Genomic DNA, 19,726 nt, shown 5'->3' on the forward strand with positions numbered 1-19,726 from the left:
GCTTCCTTCTTGGAGAAATAGTCTTGCCATAGGGATGTGGGGACTTTGGAAAACTTTTGCTTCAGTGGAAAACTCCTTGTTCTTATGTTCTAGCTAAAATAAGAGTGCCTTTGGGTTTGTGATCTGAGAGAGTGGAATGTGGTCTTTGACTTAAAATAGTGTGCAAACTAGACAGGATGATGTAATGTCCTGTACTGTTGGTTGGTATTTTAAATAAAAATATCTCTCTGATTTCTGCCTTCCGGTTGAACTCAGACATTGTGTTGCTATAAATATTTATGATACAACTCCTTTAAATTGTATCAGTTATTTGAAAATAGGGAAGTTTTTTTCAAGCTTTTATCTTTTTAAACAGCTGCATCCTTAACAACAGTTCTGAGATTATTTTTTCTGAGATTGGTGTATTTTAGGTACACCAAGTACTGATTATCCAGTGGTTAGCAACATTAGTAAACAAAAGATGAAGAAAGGTGTAAAGGAACATACCAGTCAGTTACAAACATATTTGAAGTTGGAGAAATGTGGTTGCCTGTACTGGTGTTTTGCCAGGAGAATAGAACAAATTCTGCTGGTTTTTTTTTTTTTCAGATAGTCACAGTTTAGAAGTGTTCTTCCAGTAGGTTGCTTTAAATCATTCCCATAATCAGATGGAATCTGCAAGCAGTTTTGTTTGGTCCAATAATTAGGCAGGATTTTTGCCCCCTTTGGGGCAGGGGGGGTATGTGAAAAAAGGTATTTCCTAAATTGCTTAGGAAGCCACTCTGTTGAAGAGTTTTACTGACTGTCTCCCTCTGTAGTCTTAGATTACTCTGAATAGGCCAGGATTTCCTATGCCAGAAGGTTGGTTGCTTTTTTACCACCTTTTGTGGTTTCTTATAGATGGAATAGTTTGCTCATTTTTCCACTTTCATCTCCATCCAAGTACTATCCAGTTTTCCACTGTGCTTTAGAAGTAATTGCCAAATGTTTCATGAATTTGTTAGCCAGTTTCTTCTTTAAAGTAATCTGTGGAAGGAGCACAGTTTTTTTCAGAGGCAGTTTCTAGCAAAGTTAATATATTAAGTTTGGCAGAAGAAAAGCAGTCCTCAGTTTCCACAGCCTTTACTTGACTCCAATGCAAGCTGGAAGTGAGAAGAGACATCAGTCCTACATGACTTGTCCAGCAAACCTATTAACATACGAGCACTTAAGACATTATTAAACCTAAACATGGCCTTTTAGCTGGTAAAGAATCCCTGTTCAAGACAGAACCTGACATTTCTTGTGGAGTAACACAGGGTTTAGTAGACTAAAAGTTTTCAAAATGGAATTTACATTCCTCGCTCACTACTCTAAATCATCTACGCAACTTTGCTTTTGGAATATTGCTCAAAGCTGCTATGAGGGATATGGTATTATTTGTGATTGAGAAGACAGCTGGAGATCCTTCAGTTCATGTAAGCAAGCTGTCACCTGGTTCTGCAAAACTTTACTAAATCAGAACAGCAAACTGAATTTCAAAACTTCTTTTTAATTTTGCCTTTGACTGTAACTGCAAGCAAGAAAGGGCTGGTCATTGTGGTCCAGTTACTAAACTAATTGCACAAATTTCCAGCAGAACTGAGGCAATTTTTCTTCCTTTTTTTCCTCCTCCTTGGTCTTTGTAAATGCTGGCACTTCTTCAGGCTTGAAGAATGCAGGGACAGCTCTTTTCAGAATACTTGAACAGGGCTATCTCATTGGAAACAGCTTGTAGTTTAAATTGCCAAAGTTCTGGGCTGATAAATGAAGATTAATAAAAAATATTAAGGGTTTCTTAATGTCTTTAGCTATTTTTGAGATTTTATATATGAGTGCATATGCATACCACTTGGTTGGGGTAGGGGGAAGCCAACCAAGTGACCCAGTGGGGAGCACGCTCTAGAAGGTTTATGTTTTTTAAAAAAAATATTTTTCTGAGGTGTGGTCTTGGGATATAAACTGTTTTACATTTAGGACTGTAGTTTCTCTTTCTTCAGGTCAGTCAGTGTTGACCAAATGGTGCTATGGAACAGTTGTTAGATTAACACAGCAAGTAAGTGCTGGGTGATTGTAGAAAAGGTTTTCTATTCAGGGGAATTAGGACTGGTTTCTGTGGCATTTGGATTGTAATAATACCACGGGCCTGTGGAATGTACTGGCCAAGTGGCATCTATCAGAAAACAAGGCAGGGCTGGGTGCTTTGTAGCGCTGTAGACAAGTGAAAGAAGATTCAGCATCCAGGAGTGTTCTCTCATCAGCTTAGTATGTTGAATGTCTAATTCAGGAATAGAAAGCTGAAGATAACACTGGGAGTGGCTGGAGAAGCTCTAGACCCTAGCAACTGGCCATCTAATTGTACCAAAGCTCCTTTCTCTTCTTTTATTGAAAATGTTTGCAGCCACCAGTGCAAAAGAAATGCACAGCTAAGCAGTTCACAAAAAAAACCCGCCAAACCCAACCACAAAAAAGCAAACAAAACCCCCCCAGCAGACAGCTATTGGTTGTGAGGTGATTTCACTTACTTTATATCTGTTACACTCAGAAAGCATAGATGTTGGTGGTAATTTGCATGGTTCCAATAACATTGTGAAACCTGTTGCAACCTATGCCATTAAGTACAGCAAAAAAGCAGTGTCTCTCAGACCAGGAGGGGGAACCAGAATGGGAAGGTGTGCTAAAGTTTATTTCTATAGTAATTTTGTCTTAGCTTTCATATTGTTGTTTAGCTATACTGGTGATAACAATAGTGGGAGGGTTGGGATAGATAAGGTGTATGGCAGATATTTAGAAGCAACAAAAGAAGGGAGAAAATATCATCCAAAAATAGCCACTACCACTACAATTTTATGCATAGTCTTTACATGTTTAAATATTACTTTCTCTTTGGCTTTTGGAACCTCCACAGAGATACAAGACCGCTGTGGGGCTGGTTCTAGGCATAGGCCAGGCAAAGGAGTTGATTGCCTGGAAGAGCACATTGGGGCAGAGGCTGCTATCAGCTGACTGCTCCCTGTGCTTTCACTTAAGCTCTGCAAGGCCATGCTGATCCTTTCACCTCACCTGGAAGCTGGAGGGGATATTTACAGGTGTCAAAGGAAGCAGTCTGCAAATGGAATTGAAGCTGCTTTCTTATGAGGGGACACTTGGTACTTCAATGTCTCCTTTTACCATGCTAGGAGGAGAAAGGATCTTGGCCACCCCTTCCTGTTCTCACCCCATATTTGATGGGACCAAAGTCAGCTTTGCTTGTGCTGCTGAGAAACCTTCAGTAAGTCTGGCTGCTGCCAGAGCTGGAGTCAATTCCTGACCCCAGAAGAAGGGATGCTGCAGGACCCTGTGCTCTCAGGGAGAAAGTGCTTGTGTTAAATCTAGCTTCTCTGCAGATGGGCCTCTGAGGAGCAAAGCCATCTACCTGCATCCATTGTATGAAACAAATACAGGTGTGTGAGTGACCAGAGAGGCTTTTAAGGCACCTGAACATAATCTGCTGCACTGAAGGCAGAGGCCCTATATGATATGCATATTTGCTTGTATTGTGCTGTGCATTTGCTTTCCAAACTATGGTATCTCTCTTTGTTAACACACCATGATCTCATAGGATTCAAATGCAAAGTAGTGGCCCATGTCTAAATGTACCCTGGATTACTAATGAAAACTAAATTAACTTTAAATGAGCTACTACTGTAGTGCCAAGTACTGCAGTGGAATGGTATGCTATGGCACACTGGTAGCAGCTGCAAATATCTGGTTCTTCTCAGGAGTTTTCAGCACTTTGAGTAATTCACAAGGCTTGTATGAAGTTATGCTTTAGTCTGTGGAATGTCTTTCTACCTTATATGAACAAACAGTGGGATTTCTTTTCCAGTGTCCTAGATAGAAAAGGCTTCTGAGTGAGGTCATTTAACTTCTCTGTTACAGAGCCAGTGGAGGATAGTTCCTTATCCCAACAAGTTCTCTGGCATTTTGACAGGTTTTTTTAATGTTTGGAACAATGCAGGCCCCATTAATTTGGAGACTGTTCTACATTCCTACAGGATTTCTGCACTAGAACACTTTTCTCAGTAATCTATCATTTTCACTTTTTCTTTAGCCTTCAAATAATTTATTCTGGCTTTTTCTAAACATTGCTTCTTGTTGTAGAACTCATGCAGAGGAAGTCAGATTGATGTTTAATTCTGTCACTCTCCTTTGTTACAGTTTACTAGAGTTTTTAAAACTTATTGGGATGTACCATTCAGCATGTTTGCAATATGTCAAATCATTCACATCAGTATTTACAAAACCACATAATTAAGAAGTAGTTCATTAGCCTAACATTTAAAACATAAATTTATAAAGCAAACCAAGAAGAAATCACTTTGGCAACTTAGAAGACCTCAACTACTTCAAAACATTGTATTATTCCTTCCTCTGTACAGGAGCCTGTAGAGAGGCCTTGTTTTGCAAAGGTATTCTGTCAAACATGTACAGGAAATCTGTTTTAAAATGTGCACATTAGATTTAGCCTTTAATAAGTTATGTCTTTAAGCTGATCAGATATCATAGTAGGATATTATTTAAAGGACTTTTTGAGATTTTCTATTGCTCTTCTTTGGAACACTTATTTGGAGGGTATAAATTAAGAGTGATTTTCTTGACATTTCACTTTGAGTATCAAATAAAAGCAGACCAAAAAAACCCCATTGACCAGCACAGCTAGAACACTAAACCACTGCTCAGGGCTGTCTTAAAGCATGGCAATTTTTGGGTAGTATTGCAAAATCAGCTAGAACATATCCATCTCTTCCCTCCTGTACTTAGAGGTTACAAAATTATAAACCTTCTAAAACTGGCATAGTCAGCCTCTGAAGACTTTAGGATTTACTTTTTAATATATTATTAATAACAGATATGTAAGCTAATGACTTCTCTATGAACACTCCCTGTACATGTTGGAGCTAGCTAAGAATATAAAAGCTGCCATGTTTAAAGAGTTGCAGAGCTCATGCATGCTACTAAATTTAAAAGCAAAAAAATAACACCCTCGTCCACTAAAAAAACCCCGAACCTCAAAAGAAAAATTTGAGTGGTTTTAGGATAGCAGAAGTCAATTCTGATGAAACAATACAAATAAAAATACCATTTCATGGGGAGACAGCAAAAGGAAATGGAATTCATTACATGGAAAAAATGAAGATATCATCAGGAATTAGAGCAGTTTATGGCTAGCCTCCACTTAATATACAGATGCACTTTTTTTTTTTTTTTTTTTTGCTAGCAGAGATGAGTAAACTTAACTCACACTCTGAGAAGGCTAAAGGTTGTATGGCTGCAGCTAAGCCTCTGCTGAAAGACATGGGGGATTCCAGACAAGTCTGGACACAGGCGGTTTCTGCCATGCAGATGCTAAAGTAATTGTAGTGGTTTTGGTGAATGCCTCTCAAGAAAAACTACCTCATTAATATTATGATAGCTGTGGTGGGCTACTATAAAATAGAGGGGCTGCTTTCAAGATAAGGATGTAGAACACTTTGCATTAAGAGCTTACTTAAAGGTGTCACTTAAATGCAAAGGAGTTGGTAGACTAAAATTGCATCAAGCAAGGGATTGCCCAAAAATGAGGTTCTGGGACAGTCTATTGTATTTGACACAAAGATTATCAGAGTATTGCTGGAGTCAATACTTTCTGATTTATAACATTGGTAAAAGCTCACTACTAAGATTTGTACCTCTCCTAGGGCAATTTCATGTAACTGGACAGGTTTTTTAAGGAGCCTTGTGGGGAAGTTCACCTTCATTTTAAGAGGAGGGAAGTATGTTCTATTACTATGCTTTCTCTGAATTTACTGATAGCTGCTTAAAAGGAGTTCAAGGAACTTCAATATTAAATCAGAAAGCTTTGGAGTTCTTTCATAGAATTATAAAACCATAGAATCATAGAATGGGTTGGGATGGAAGTGTCCAAAGGCAGGCATCTGTCTCTGGATTTTTAGGACTTCGATGTCGCCTCTTTTCTAGATCCTTCTCATGGTTTGTTCTCCATGTTACACATCAATCAGCTCTTCAGAGTGCAGTTATAGTGAGTGAAAGGGATAGAACCTTTCTAAGAGGAGAGGGGCTGTACACAAGGTCATTACCTGCAGTTGTTTTCATCATTTGTGTAACCTAACAAATGGAAGGTGTTACGAGAATGGTTTTTTCTTTTTCATTTTTCTTTCCTTGAACCTTCTATTTTGCTACTCTTCAGTGGTAAAGCAAGTTTTTGTTTAAGTAGTGTGAATTACAGGAGAACACTGACTCTGTTTTAGATCACAAGTTGTTCATCACAGGGCTGAAACCAGCAACTGTTTCAGCTGAAATAGCTCCTGTTGGGGTCAAAGGAAGATAGCAAACATTTTCAACAAGAGGAATATAAAGATTGTTTAGTGTAAAGATGACTGTGAGTAACATAGAAGCTAGTGAAATTATTTTAATTTTCTGTAAGGTGTACTTAAAACATATTAAGTTTGAATAGCAAGTTGATTTTCATCTCAAGTGATTGTCAGTTTTTACTTCCCAGCATTTAAAAGTTTTGTTTTCTTTCACTGAAAATGTTAAGTCATAGCATGTTGATGGACACTTGTTTATTCAAATACACAGCTGTGCTGTCTAGCAAATTTGTAGTTTTAATTGTGTGGGTCAATGAATATTAAAAAAAACCTGTGTGACTGTTTCTTGCTTTGGTATATAGACCTAGTAAGAGTCAATGACCAAGCAGAAAAGTTAATTGGCTTCTGTTTTGAGTTTTACCACTAGCACAAAAGCATTCCACTTTGGCTAATTCACTGCCTTGTGACAAAGAATGATATAACCCACTGCTCAGATGTGTTATTTCAGGTCCTTCCTATTCATCAGACTAGAGTCAACTGTGACAGTAATAAATTGCTGATTTAAAAAATAAATTTGAAAAATAGTATTGCTGTTAAAAGCCAACCTTTTTATTTGCCTCTGCTTTAGATTTACAAACTGTCTGTGCCATGCCTTGGGTTTCACTGGTGATTTCATTATGTGTGTTGTTCTCATTCGCATATTTGTCATATTAGGTCAAAAACCTTCATTGTTTGTTTAAATGAATCAAAGCAAGCCTCTAAGTCCTAATTTGCAGGAAGGATGCTTTTCATGAAACTTGCAGCTCCTCACAGGGGCATTGCTCATAAAATTGGAATTCTGCAGCCAACACAGGCCTTAAAATACTGCAAAATAAAGCTGAAACGCATTGTCAAATATAATAAGACTTTAAATGACTATGGCTGAAAGTAATATGAAGATTTAATTACTCATGTCCACATGTGCTTGTTTTCCCCTAGGTGGCATTGGCAGGGTTGTCAACGGTGCTTTCATGGTATTGAAAGGTCATCGGTCAATTGTAAACCAAGTGAGGTTTAATCCTCACACCTACATGATTTGTTCTTCTGGTGTTGAAAAGATTATCAAGGTAAGATCAGTTACCAGAAAATGTGTTCTTTTAATCTTTCAGGGAAAAATGCTTTGTTTTGCTCAGCATCATTCTGGTCCACACCCACTCTGTCTTCTCTTATTGTTTTATAAAATGTTTTGTCTCGTTTGCTCGGCTGAGTTTGGTTACACTTCTAATGTGATCTCCTACAACTTGTGATACTCTGGTCTAAAATTTAATAAAAGTATCTCCAAAGAGATGAACCTTAGCCCAGACTGACCTGGCTGAACAATGCCTTGGAAGACCTTCTATATCTTTGTACGTATTTGTGCATTGAATCAATTCAACATACCTTTTCTGTGACTTCCAGAGGAAGAACTCTTAATATCTTGCACAACACCTTTCTGAATCCTTTAACAATGTACAGTATTTTTAGGAAGTTTTTGACCTTTTTCTGTGGAACTGAAAGAGATAAGAAACTTTGTTAGGTTCTGAAATTTTCTTTCCTTAAGGAAAGACAGTCAATATTGTGGGAGCAAGGCAAAACCAGTTTTGTTATTTGAGGGTTGGGAAGGCAAAGGATTATGCCACAATAATGTGATTTGCATTCTGCTGCCATAGATATTTTGCTATAATTTAGATCTACCAACAGTGTAGAAAAAACCACAACCATTTAATTTTGAAGTAGGATAAAAAGAACTGCTGTTGATCCCAACTATTTGTTGAATAACTTCATTAAAGTCTTACCTGCATGTGGCTATAAATAATGTTGTTAGAACACTTTAAATGCTTTTGTCAGGTACAAGCTGATAGCATGAACTTGTTCTGCAAAGGAGTGTTTTAGTGATGTACAAGTTATGGACCAGAACTGACCCAAAATCCTGGGACCATGGCTCGGTGCCCTGCTGCATTGCTTGCATCACAGCTATTGTCAGCATTTGGGTTCTGACTTTCAGTTCAGCTTTCCTTCTCTTCTGTCTTCCCCTGGTACTGCAGTTCTTTTCTCTTCATCTCTGCTGGCTGCCTGACAGGTTTGATCACAAATGTATTAAATACAGGCTTCGAACAAAAGTGCATTGAACAGTCTTAGCAGCTCAGTGATTTTTCAATTTCCAAGCAGTCAAACTGCCACTGTTTAACAACAGTTTTGCCAGAGGCATTTCTTTTTTTTTTTTTTTGGTTTAGGAACTTGATTCATGCAACCTGAATTTTCCCTTTTGAATTCTAGATCTGCTGACCCTTCACCCTATGAATCCTTCCTGCATGAGTGTGCTTAGACTTTTGGATTAGCATCGGTATAAACATCCCCTGTGTTGCTTTTGTGTACTTCTGCTAGGGTTTTGGCAGGGCATTTTTTTTGCCTAGTGATTAAAAGGTTAGTTTGATTAAGGCTGCAGTCACAGGTTGTGTAACTCTTTCAAAGACACCTCTGCTTGAGCACTTCCTTAGAAGAGAACTCCTGTGGTGTCACTGTGCTTGCAGTGGAACTTGTGCAGCTGCTTTGAAGGAACTGAATTCCCCAGACATTTCAAGCTAGAAACAAATTAAGGGAAAGGTGTTTAATGTATTAAGTTTATTGGCCAGCCAGAACTTCTTACCCTTTTGTTGTGTGTCCTTTTGTCTCAGCTTGTAATGCGCCTTGTTTGGGGCTCAGGTTGTTTCAGTGCCCTAAAGGTACTTAGAGTCTTCACTCACTAAAGGTACTGCTGCAGTGCACAGCAGTTTGCAGGTGACTGTACAAAGGTGGTTTCTTCTTCATTCCAGCTACTTCTATGGATAGGTTGGAGACTAGTAACTGCCACTAGCAGAAGGGCAAGACAGGAAAAACAGCACCAGCCACTCTGAAGGGCCATTTATTGCATTAAAAACTGCTGAGAACACAAGTCTTTCCTTTGCACGGCTGTCTTTCCCCTATATATAAGTGCTTGGTGTGCTTGCTCGGAGAAATTGAGATGACAGGAGAAGGAACCATAAATAAAAATTATAGTTAAATTTTTTATGTTTTCTTATTATTTTTTGTTTATTTGTTTTAATCACTTGCTTTAAAAGTGCCCCTCTTTTTATTATCCCTCAAGTACCTTCTAAACCCTTTCTGGAATTAAATCACAGACGATAACTTCACTGTGGTTGGTTGCAATTGTAGAAACCATTGTAGAGACGTGGTGATGTGTTAAAAATGTGGATGCAAGTAGTTGTTTGTCTGAGCTCTTAATTTTTAGAGTAGCTGGCCTAAATTTAGTACTTCAAGAAGGGAGGAGCTGATAGCAGTGCCATCAAGCTATTCAATAATTACATGAGCTTCTATCAACACATTTGCTATTTTAATGCTGATTGCAAATGAGATACAAATTCATCTCAGGCCTAGCCCCACAGAGAAGAGTAGTATTCACAAGAATGATTTTGATGTTTGTGGTTATGGTTTTTTGCTTTAGTTTTATTTTGTTGCAAAGCACCCTCAAGAATACAATTCAGTAATTTGTTGGTTTAGATTTTGATTTCTGCTAGGACCAAAAATAAGATCCAACAGTCTCATTAACAGAAGGCATTCGGAGGCTCGACTCCAGCCAGTGTGTGGTGGACACATCCACACAGATGAATTGTTCATTGCCCTTCATTCACTGAACTTCAGTAAAATTGTGTGAAAAAGTGCAGCTGCAAAATAATCATTTGCATCAAGCTCACCAAAAGGGCTAAAGCAATATTAAACAGAAAAATACCACTTTCCCCTCAGTTAAGTGTACAAGACGTTGGGATGTGCTAGCAGGAAAACAGATTGCATTGCAGAAGAAATAAATGTAGCATTCCCCCTGATGTGTTGGGCTTAGAGGAGGGCCATGGAGAATTATGCAGTTAGGAGACAGTTCCAGGAACATAAAAATATATTAAATACATAACAATTTTCAGGAAAAAAAATCTGATTTGTATTGAAAATTGAATATTGTGTAACAGAGCCCAACTGTTGTGGGTCCCATTTGTTTAAAAATCATAAATGTGTCGGAGATAACAAAGTCTATTTGCACTCGTTGCTATAGTGACAGATTAATGTCATTGTGACTATCTGCCTCTGCCTAATCAGATAATCTAATATAAGTGGTTTTAATTATTCTCACGCTACAGGCATAACTACTTTTTTGTTTTAAAATTTGGGGGTTTGCCACCCTGGAATACAAGTAATTCAAAGATGCTGTCAGCAGATATCTACTGAAGTAGAGAAGCAGTTTTATATTCCCATTTTCTGTTATTGTTCCTATTTTTATATCTGTACTCGGGTCATCAGTGAGTAATATTCATCTCCTTAATCTTCTGGCAGAGAAAGAACTTCTTTATATATTGTTGCTTTAGTGGATTGATTTGCCAACTTATTTTCTCCAGTTTGATCACATTATTCCTCGACATGGCATCAGCCAGAGGATGAGAAAAAGGCAAAGGCATTCCATTTACAAAGAAGCCCATTTCAGATGCCACAGAGAGCACTGGATCAGTTGATAGCAGTTTAAAGACTTCCCCGTTCTGCCAAGGATAGATTCTTAGTCTGATTTCTTTCTGTGACTCTGGCAGGCCTTCACACTCCCTCATAACAAAATATCTAAAATGCAGGGGTATCATTCTCCAGAGACAACTGATCCCATACAAACAAGGTATTCATCCTCAATTCCCTTGACTTCTCTTTATTACTTACTTCTCTGTGAGCAAATCTCTCTTGGAAGGGAAAAGCCTCACTGTGGACTCTTTGTAGCTGGTTTTTCTATATTTTATACTGGTCTGTTTTTGCTGATGCTTGCAGTGAGAGCAGAAAGATTTGGTAGTGCTACCAAAGATGTAGAATATCTCTGTGCACTCTTTACATACCTTTTTAGATTAATTTCATTACAAACAGACCTTTCTCAGAGGGACTTCAGAGCAGACTACCTGTCCTCCACTTATATTGGCTCATACCAGATCTAAGCATTTTCTAATTCTCTTGCTTAAAAAAAATAAAAAAGCCTTTCTAAAACCTAGTGATCAGTCTAATGCTGCTAAGATTATTTGAGGAAGGGGCAAGCCAGCCTGCCTGTCTAAGCAAGTAGAGTTCTATTTTTCTATTAAAAATGTGATGTATCCACAAATCAACAATCTCTTTCATAGATTCATTGAGATAAAGCTCTTTCCTATGTTGTCTTTAGGAAGTGGAGCCTGGGAAATTGAGGATGAAGAGTGATTCTTTCTGTTCTCTCTAATAGTTCAAAAAGTTTAAGTTTGGTTGCTGAAATTCTGTATATAGTAGGCTTGGATTGGGTTTTGTTATCTTCATCCAAACATAATGCTTGTCCTTTGGGCTATGTGTCTGGTAAGTGCAGTGATGAAACCAAGCAACAAAGAACTGTCTTCATTCTTGTTTCAAGTGTCATATTAAAGAACTGCACTGGGAGAGAATTTGGTGAAGTATTGCAAATAACAAAAAAGCAATTAAGTACCAATAACAAATACACCTTGATGTCAAGATCTTCTTAGAAACAGCCTGATGTAACACAATATAAAGTTCCTTTCCCTTTGCTCTGAAAGGCAGCTTGATGATTGTCTGCAGAAGAAAGCATATCTGCAGCATTTTAATTTTTGAATAGTGTTTCCTTTATGTATCTAGCCAGATCATATGTGGAAGCTCTGTTAACCATAAATTACAGAGAATGCAAAGTAAAAGCTTTCAAATTTGGGAGATTTCCAGAATAAAGTATACTTGTTCATCTTAAATCCGGCTGTTCTGCACAAGTAGTTGCAAGGTAATTTATTTCATTTTGCTTCAATTATTAAAGGTGTAAGTTTTTTTTTTTGTACACAGAGTGAACACAGAGTAATTGGCATTCTTGTGGGCTTTTCTTATGTTGCTTGTCATGGTAGTATCAGGTTATGTTGCATGTGTTAATTAGACATCTGTAAGACGAGTGCTGATTATGTCATTTATACATGCAAACACTTTTTGTTAGCAGTTTTGTCTGTTTGGAACAAAACTTAATTAATTTCTGTTAGGAAACTTGTTAGATTTTTTTTTCTAAAGACCATCCCAAAAGTCCAACCTGGTATAGAGAGCTGGCACAGAATTTTTTCTGCTGAGCTTGTTAGCATGATAAAACCAAAGCATGGCTGAGATCAGGTCTTTTATAAGCAGAACATTAAGGCATTGTTGTAGATAAGATACATACTGGCTCTGCTTACAGTAAGGCATTGTTCATTCCATTAACCATTGATCCAAAGTGATGGTAGTTGTCCACAGAATGTCATAATCACATTGCCCTCAAATCTGTGAGTAAATCTGAGAAGGGTGAGGACATCCAGCTGTTATGTTTGCTATGGATTACCAGTTTCTTAGGGATATGGGTGGAATTTCTTTTGGAGCTTTTTTTCCCCCACTTTCCTCTCCATATCAGGAAAATTGACTGAAGGATAGATGGACAGCATAGTCACAACTGTTGCTGTTGGTGAAATCAGTACACTTCAAAAGTAGCTTTCAGTAAAACTCTTCAACTTCACCTATTAAAATTGCTGCTGTGTCTTCAGAGGATGTTGGAAGATTTCTTTTCTTTGCAACAGTTTCCTGAAGGGAGTAGTGCAGCTCTACTTTTCACCTCCATGCATTCAACTCCCTGCCTGGTGATCAGGTGGGATGGACTACGTAGCTGGATGAAATGTTACTCTACACCACTAGCACCAGCAACTCTAGTTTCCTGGGAAACAAGTGCCTTCATTAGTGCTAAGACTGTATTGTAGGCAACAAACTATTCTTACTGCTAGTGAGTAAGCATTCCTTCTTACATAAAAATAGAGCCCTGCAATTTGGGAGAAATTATCACACAATGAATTACCAAAATGATGGATAATTTGCAGTGTGAGAGCTTTTATATTCTGTATGGGTGAAGTAAATGCAGAAAAAACACATTTGTGAAGGGGAAGAAAAAATCCCACAGCTCTGTAATACTTGTTAGTATGGTACAGAGGAATAAAAATTGGTAAAAACAATCTGCAACCTGCAGCTACTCTGGGTATTTGAGCTACTGTTCCATTTCAAATGCTTATAATAGTTTATGAATTCAAAGATATATGTTTGGGTTTTTTTATTTTCTGTTACAGATCTGGAGTCCTTACAAGCAGCCTGACTGCACAGGGGACCTGGATGGTAGAATTGAGGATGACTCGCGTTGCCTCTACACTCATGAAGAGTACATCAGTCTCGTGTTGAACAGTGGTAGTGGTTTGTCCCACGATTATGCCAACCAATCGGTCCAGGAAGATCCACGGATGATGGCCTTCTTTGACTCTCTGGTGCGCCGGGAGATTGAGGGCTGGAGTTCTGATTCAGACAGCGACCTCAGCGAGAGCACAATCCTGCAGCTCCATGCAGGAGTGAGTGAACGCTCTGCTTACAGCGAGTCCGAGTCCTCCACCTCTTTGCATCACTCCCCACCGCACGTGGCTGAAGAGTCTGAAGAAACTGCCTATAACTTAAGGGCCTTAAGATCAACTGCATCCCCCTCAGCCAGGGAAGACATGGCTTCCCGTCAGCAGAGGCTCTCTGCACTGAGAAAGTATCAGGACAAACGTCTCCTGGCCCTTTCCAATGAGTCTGACTCTGATGACAATACCTGTGAGGCAGAACTAGATACAGACCTTTTCCCACGGCCACCATCTCCGAGTCCTGAGGAGAACGAATCCAGCAGCTCCAGCAGCAGCAGTACAGAAGATGAAGAGGAGCTGAACGAAAGGCGCACATTGATGAGGCAGCGCAATGCACTGAGGCGCCGACAGAAGGTGCAAAAGGAGGAAAGGACTAGCACTAACACGGAGAGTGTAACCCCTTACATAGGTGAGGACATATATGATTACCCTCAGATCAAAGTAGATGATCTTTCTTCCTCTCCAGCTTCTTCCCCAGAAAGGAATTCAGCCAACAAAGAAGTTCTTAAAGAAAGGACGTCCCCTTGTTCAGACAGTGAATCAGTGGAGAGAAAGATTTACAAAGCTTACAAATGGCTCCATTATTCTTACATATCATATTCAGCTAGTAAAGATGGTGAATCCTCCAGAGGAGATGGAGAAAGTGATGAAGGGAAACCAGGAACCAGTGGAAGGCACAGTGCAACATGCTCGCTAACTAAGGAAGATGCTAGGAAGTCAAGTTCAGTAGTTCCTCAGGGTTCCTCAGCTCTTTCTGCTGAAAACCACAAGAGAGAAAATTTAAAAGAATGTGGTGGGATAGAAAATTCTAGTAATGGTCAAGCTCATGAATGTGACAATCAGCGGTGGATGGAGGGTCATGAAAACACATCGGAAGACACAAGCAGTGGAGGTGTAGAGCATTCTTTTGAGACTAAAAAGCTCAATGGTAAAGCTAACTGCAAAGGGCTAAATAGCTGTTCCGAAGAACCTTGTATTCAGACCACAGGACTTGTGGAACAGAAAAATAGTCAGAACTGTCAACCAGCACCAAGCCATCACTCACTGGTCCCTCCATTCTCCCCTGTTGCCATCTGTAGCATGTCAGGTCACTGCTCCAGGAACCAGACTGATGGCAGTGAGGAGAGGAGCTTGGACCCCTCCTGCGTTAACCACAATAATAATGGCCACTTGCATCTTCACCCTTCATGCTTCAACAACGGACAGAGTTTTGGAGAGCAGGAGTCCGTGACTCAAGGACTACAGGTGCACTCAAATGCTGATAATGGCAACCTTGTACAGGTGGGTGTGACCTTGCACAGAGACTGCTGCCTGTCTGAAATGGACTCCAACAGCTACAATGTGAGCACAAGAGAGGATACTGCTGACCTGCATCCTGCGGGCAGTGAGAGCACTCAATCTCTTGGAGGACTGAAAAGACACAGAGCGGAGTTGGAAGATGCAGATTCAGAGAGTTCATCCTTAGAAAAGAAGTTAAAAACATGATAAATGCAAATGTCTGTCATAGTGTGCACTCTCTCAGAAAGAAAAGGAAAAAGAAAGTATTAAAGGCACATAGAGCTTGGGTCTGAAAGATTGCGTTTGATTCTCCATTCCATTCTTCAGTGGGTCTGTTTTAGATTGCCAGTGGTTCATGCTGTATAAAAATCCAACTTGCTCCTTAATGAGACTGAGTCTAGTGTACCCATACAAGGTTCTGTTTAAAGTAAATCCTTATTAAGATGGTTGACTGAATAATTCTTGTGTGAACATGTGTCATTTGTTCAGCCAGCCAACCAGGATGACTCCTTTAAAGTCTAATTGTTCTTCTGAAGAGGAAGTTTTCCATACTGACACTACATATTGCAGGCTGAAGAATGGTGGAATTAGATCACATTGCTGGTAGATCACACAATTAGGGTGTGTTTCTTGCTGAGGAAAACAGGGAAAAGTGTTTCTGGGCCTTTTATTCTGCTTCAGAAAGTAAAGAAATGCAACCATTAGGGAGGATATTTTCAGAACTGGATGGTATCTTCAGAGATGATACTTCATAAAGCACTTACTTCTGATACAGTTCAGTGACATTTTTTTTTATGCCAATAGAAAAGCTATAGGAAATGATCCTCTTTCTAAAATCAACTTTAGACTGTTCCCATGGTGACATTCAATTTTGTGGGCTTTTTAAAAGAAAAGAGCTGAATAACACAGTGTCATCACTATGTAGAAGTATGACTGTTGGCAAGAGGCAGATATGCTGTAGACCTCATTCTAACCAAGGGCTTTTAAAAATCAGGCATCAAAACATGCCTTTCTGTGATCTTAACACAAAGACATTCTTCTTCTTCATCATCATCATCATTATTATTATTATTAAGAATATGGTTCTGGGTCTTGGAATATATCTTGGTTCTTCCCACCCTTCCACCATGTTCTTACTTTTGGGAAGCAGTAAGCCAAACAGAATATAGCTGAAGTATGGATAATGTAACTGATTCATGTTCACAGCAACATTTGGTAAAGTCTGAAAAATGCTTTTTTAGCAGTTTTTGCTGCCCAAAAAAGGTTGGGGTTGCAGATCAGGGTTGGTTTTCCACCACTGTGCTGCTAATATTTGAAACTGGATATGGGTAGATGTATTCAGCAGAGTTCTGCATATAAGGGAGAGCTTCAGAGAACCATCCCCACATGTGGGGAGCCTGGATCTTCAAGTCTGGCAATCAGAACTTGAACAAGAGAACAGCTCTTGCTGCCAAGAACTGGAGTACTCTCTGGTGGACAGAGAAGTTTCTTGCCAGGGCACTGTTGAATGGACTATCTGGTGAGTCATCTCAATTCTGGCATGCTGGAATTGGTGGAATTACTCTTGCTTCCCTAGCAACAAGGTAAGAGGAGTCACTGTGTGAAGGGAAAACAAACCCATTTATACAGGATACAAAAACTACATCTATGTGCAACAGAAGAAGCAGCTTCTTTGGACCCTAGTCACTTTCAAAGGCTTTCAAGCTCAGTGCTGAGGAAGGGTTAGTTTATTTAAGGAATTGGAAATGTTCGCTTTCAATACAGTAGCAGTATGTTGCTGTAGAGCAGTGGCCTCAGAATAATAATTTCATATCCATAACTGTCCTAGGTACCTTAGGAAAGTAGGAAAAAGCCCTGTTAAAACATGATGAAAGTGAAGGAGCGCTTCAGAAGGGATGCTGTGAGGGATATGTGTGGGAGGGAGAGTGAAGGACATGACCTGAAACATTGTCTTACAACTATTGTAAGTAGTCTGTCACAGGCTGTCTGCCCACACTGGGTCTGCTTTTCTAGGTGAGAAAGGCAGAGGGATGTTTGCAAACACAGGCAAAAGTGGCAATAAGAGCAACCTCTGATACATTGTGACCTTATTAAAAAAAATGTTTTGTACTTACTATATTGTATATCTCTGCAATCAAGATCACTATAAGAGTGTTTTCCTTAGTTGTGCAAACATCTTACTGCAAATTCTGGGGTTTAGCCAAGGTCTTGGGGTTGCCAAGTCAAAACTTTATTATGTTTTAAAAGTCCTTTATTTTGAAATTTGAAAAATTTTCTCATCCCTCACTTCTAGTGAAGGAGGATCTCTACTCTTCTTTGACATGGTCATCTTTTCCTGGTGTTCTCTCAAATGCCTGGTGGTCTCACTTTCTGTTTCTTTTGTTTGTGTTTAAAAGCAGAATAAAAGCTCCCAGATTTGGTGTTCCAGAATCACAGAATGGGTAAGGTTGGAAGAGAGCACTGGAGGTCATCTAATCCAACCTCCCTGCTCCTGTACAGGCTCTGGGCTTAAAAGATTGCAGTGGTTTCCTCATAGACAACCTCCCATGCTGTCTGCATTCTTGTTATTTCTAGTTTCTGTCAGGCAGGAGGAGGAAGGCAAGCTGCAATCTTTGCCTTTTGTTCACAGGAAATTTTAGTGCACACAAGATCTGCAGCTTCTGAAGCAGTGCATTCACCTCCTCACATAAATAAACATTATCAGCATTAGGCAGCTCCATTATGTGGTAAAGAGCCCTGAAAAAACAAGCCAGGAGGCAGCAGCATGTCCCTTCCATGGAGCCAGCACTGAGAAGAGGTGCTCTGTGCAGGTTGCTTCACTTTCTCGTTGATCCTGTGTATTTGCTCTCCACCCCCACACTGGGGTGCTCATCCTGCTGTGTGCACACAGTTTCCATCTGAGTTTTGCTGTGTACTTGGAATTGTCACTCCCTACTTCTGGGGAAAGAGTAAACTGTTGAGTGGAAATTCTTACTAATTTATCAGAAGAGATTTTGCCTTCACTAATAATCTGCCATGTATTTAAAACCAAAAAGGTTGTGTAAATATTGAACTACCCTGTTAGTCACTATTTGCTTACCATGCAGCTTGTTATGGCAGGAAATTTGCAAGGCCACCTTGTACAGTTCATGTCCAGAGAACCTTATCAGTGGGGAAGAAAAACCCTCCCTTACATCTCCCCAGAACAGAGAAATACTGATTTTTAAACCAAGGGCTTTCTTATATTTCTACAAGATCACAGACTGTATTTGCTTATTTCAGCTTTCTATGTTTAAAGCTGACTCTTCCTCTGAAGAGCAAGCATGAGGCTTGTCTGGCCTGGGGTATTAGCTGCTTGTAGAGATGCAGGAGGATATGAGACCTATTGACCAAAGTTCATCTGAGGTTTTTCCAGCTCTGCAGTGAACATTTTACCAAAGCTGGTGAGTCTTCTCCAAGGTGAGTGGCTCAATGGAGATGACACTTTGCTGTTTAGAAGCAGCTCTCACAGACTAAGCATGAGCAGAAAGACACAGCTGCCTTGAGAAGGCAAGAGCAGAGTTTTTTACCAGTTGCTTGCAGGAAATTCTGAAATCCAGCCTGTTTCAGCTGGAGTAATAAATGGGAAGGACAACTTATTTCAGAACCTTTCCTCCAAAATTTGCAGTGGATTTTTTCCTGCTTAGTTCCATAATAGAATAAGTGACTGAAACCCAATCCTAATCTCTGCTTATAACCTATGTCACTTGCTAGCTGGGAAATTACTATTCCTCAAACATATTTAGCAGATAAATGTGGTTAGGTCCTCTTCTGAAGTCTTGTACTTGCCTGCATTGTCACATCCTCGTGAGCACATAGAGGTCTCTTGCTCACTGTGGCCATCACAAGCTGATGTGGCCTGATATTACTGAAGTCTTGGGCTGCTTTCATTTGCAGTTAATTCATTTTGCTGTTTGTGGAAGAGAGCAAGACCAGATTGTTGGTTTTGCCCCATTGAGTTAAAATGTTCTGTATTAGTGAGTTTTCATCTTTTTGCAGACACTGGTACTGGCAGAGGTACCCTGTACACCTGATGCTTTCTCTCATTTTCAGCCACTCAGATTATCTGTGTGTCTTTGTCAGACTGGGAAGCTCAGGGCTGTGCTGCAGGACCTTGAGAGTACCAGAGAAATGCAAATAGCTGCAACAGCTGAATTTCTATGTGTGCATGCACATGGTTCTTCAGGACTTCTTCAATAAACAAATCCTAGCACATACATAATTTATAAAACACATCAGCACACTCCTGCAGCTGTGTCAGGATGCACTAATTAACCCAGCTAATGCTCTACTCTTATGAGCAAGAACTGTTTCAAACATCTGAGAAAATGGCGATTCTCTAGGGGGGAAAAAAAGGAAAAAAAATACCCCACCACCACCACCCCCCTCAGTAAAAAACCCAAACCAACATTTCACTGGTTATAGGAGGCTCCAAGTTTTCTTCAGTGGTTGTGCAGATCAAACACAAAGAAATCCCGGATGTCAGTGTGTTCTGTGATCAGAGGAAATAATTTGAATTTGATGTTTCTACTTCACCTGACTGAAGTCAAGGACTTGGACTTGGGCTTCCTACCTTCCACTTGAGCATCC

At 39.6% G+C, this 19,726-nt stretch overlaps 1 protein-coding gene across 2 annotated transcripts in view; it reads left to right on the top strand.

Moving 5' to 3' along the window:
* DCAF5 (DDB1 and CUL4 associated factor 5) overlaps positions 1-16,263 on the top strand; it is a 67,584-nt gene extending 51,321 nt beyond the window's left edge. For both annotated transcript variants that reach the window (XM_030949293.1, XM_030949294.1), the window contains exons 8-9: positions 7,326-7,453; positions 13,517-16,263. In XM_030949293.1, the coding sequence (XP_030805153.1) occupies positions 7,326-7,453; positions 13,517-15,325 (1,937 nt within the window). In that variant the 3' untranslated portion in view covers positions 15,326-16,263. The remainder of the gene's footprint in view (positions 1-7,325; positions 7,454-13,516) is intronic.
* Positions 16,264-19,726: the final 3,463 nt, after the last annotated feature.

Source organism: Camarhynchus parvulus, chromosome 5, assembly GCF_901933205.1.
Source record: "Camarhynchus parvulus chromosome 5, STF_HiC, whole genome shotgun sequence".
Classification (NCBI taxonomy): Eukaryota; Metazoa; Chordata; class Aves; order Passeriformes; family Thraupidae; genus Camarhynchus; species Camarhynchus parvulus.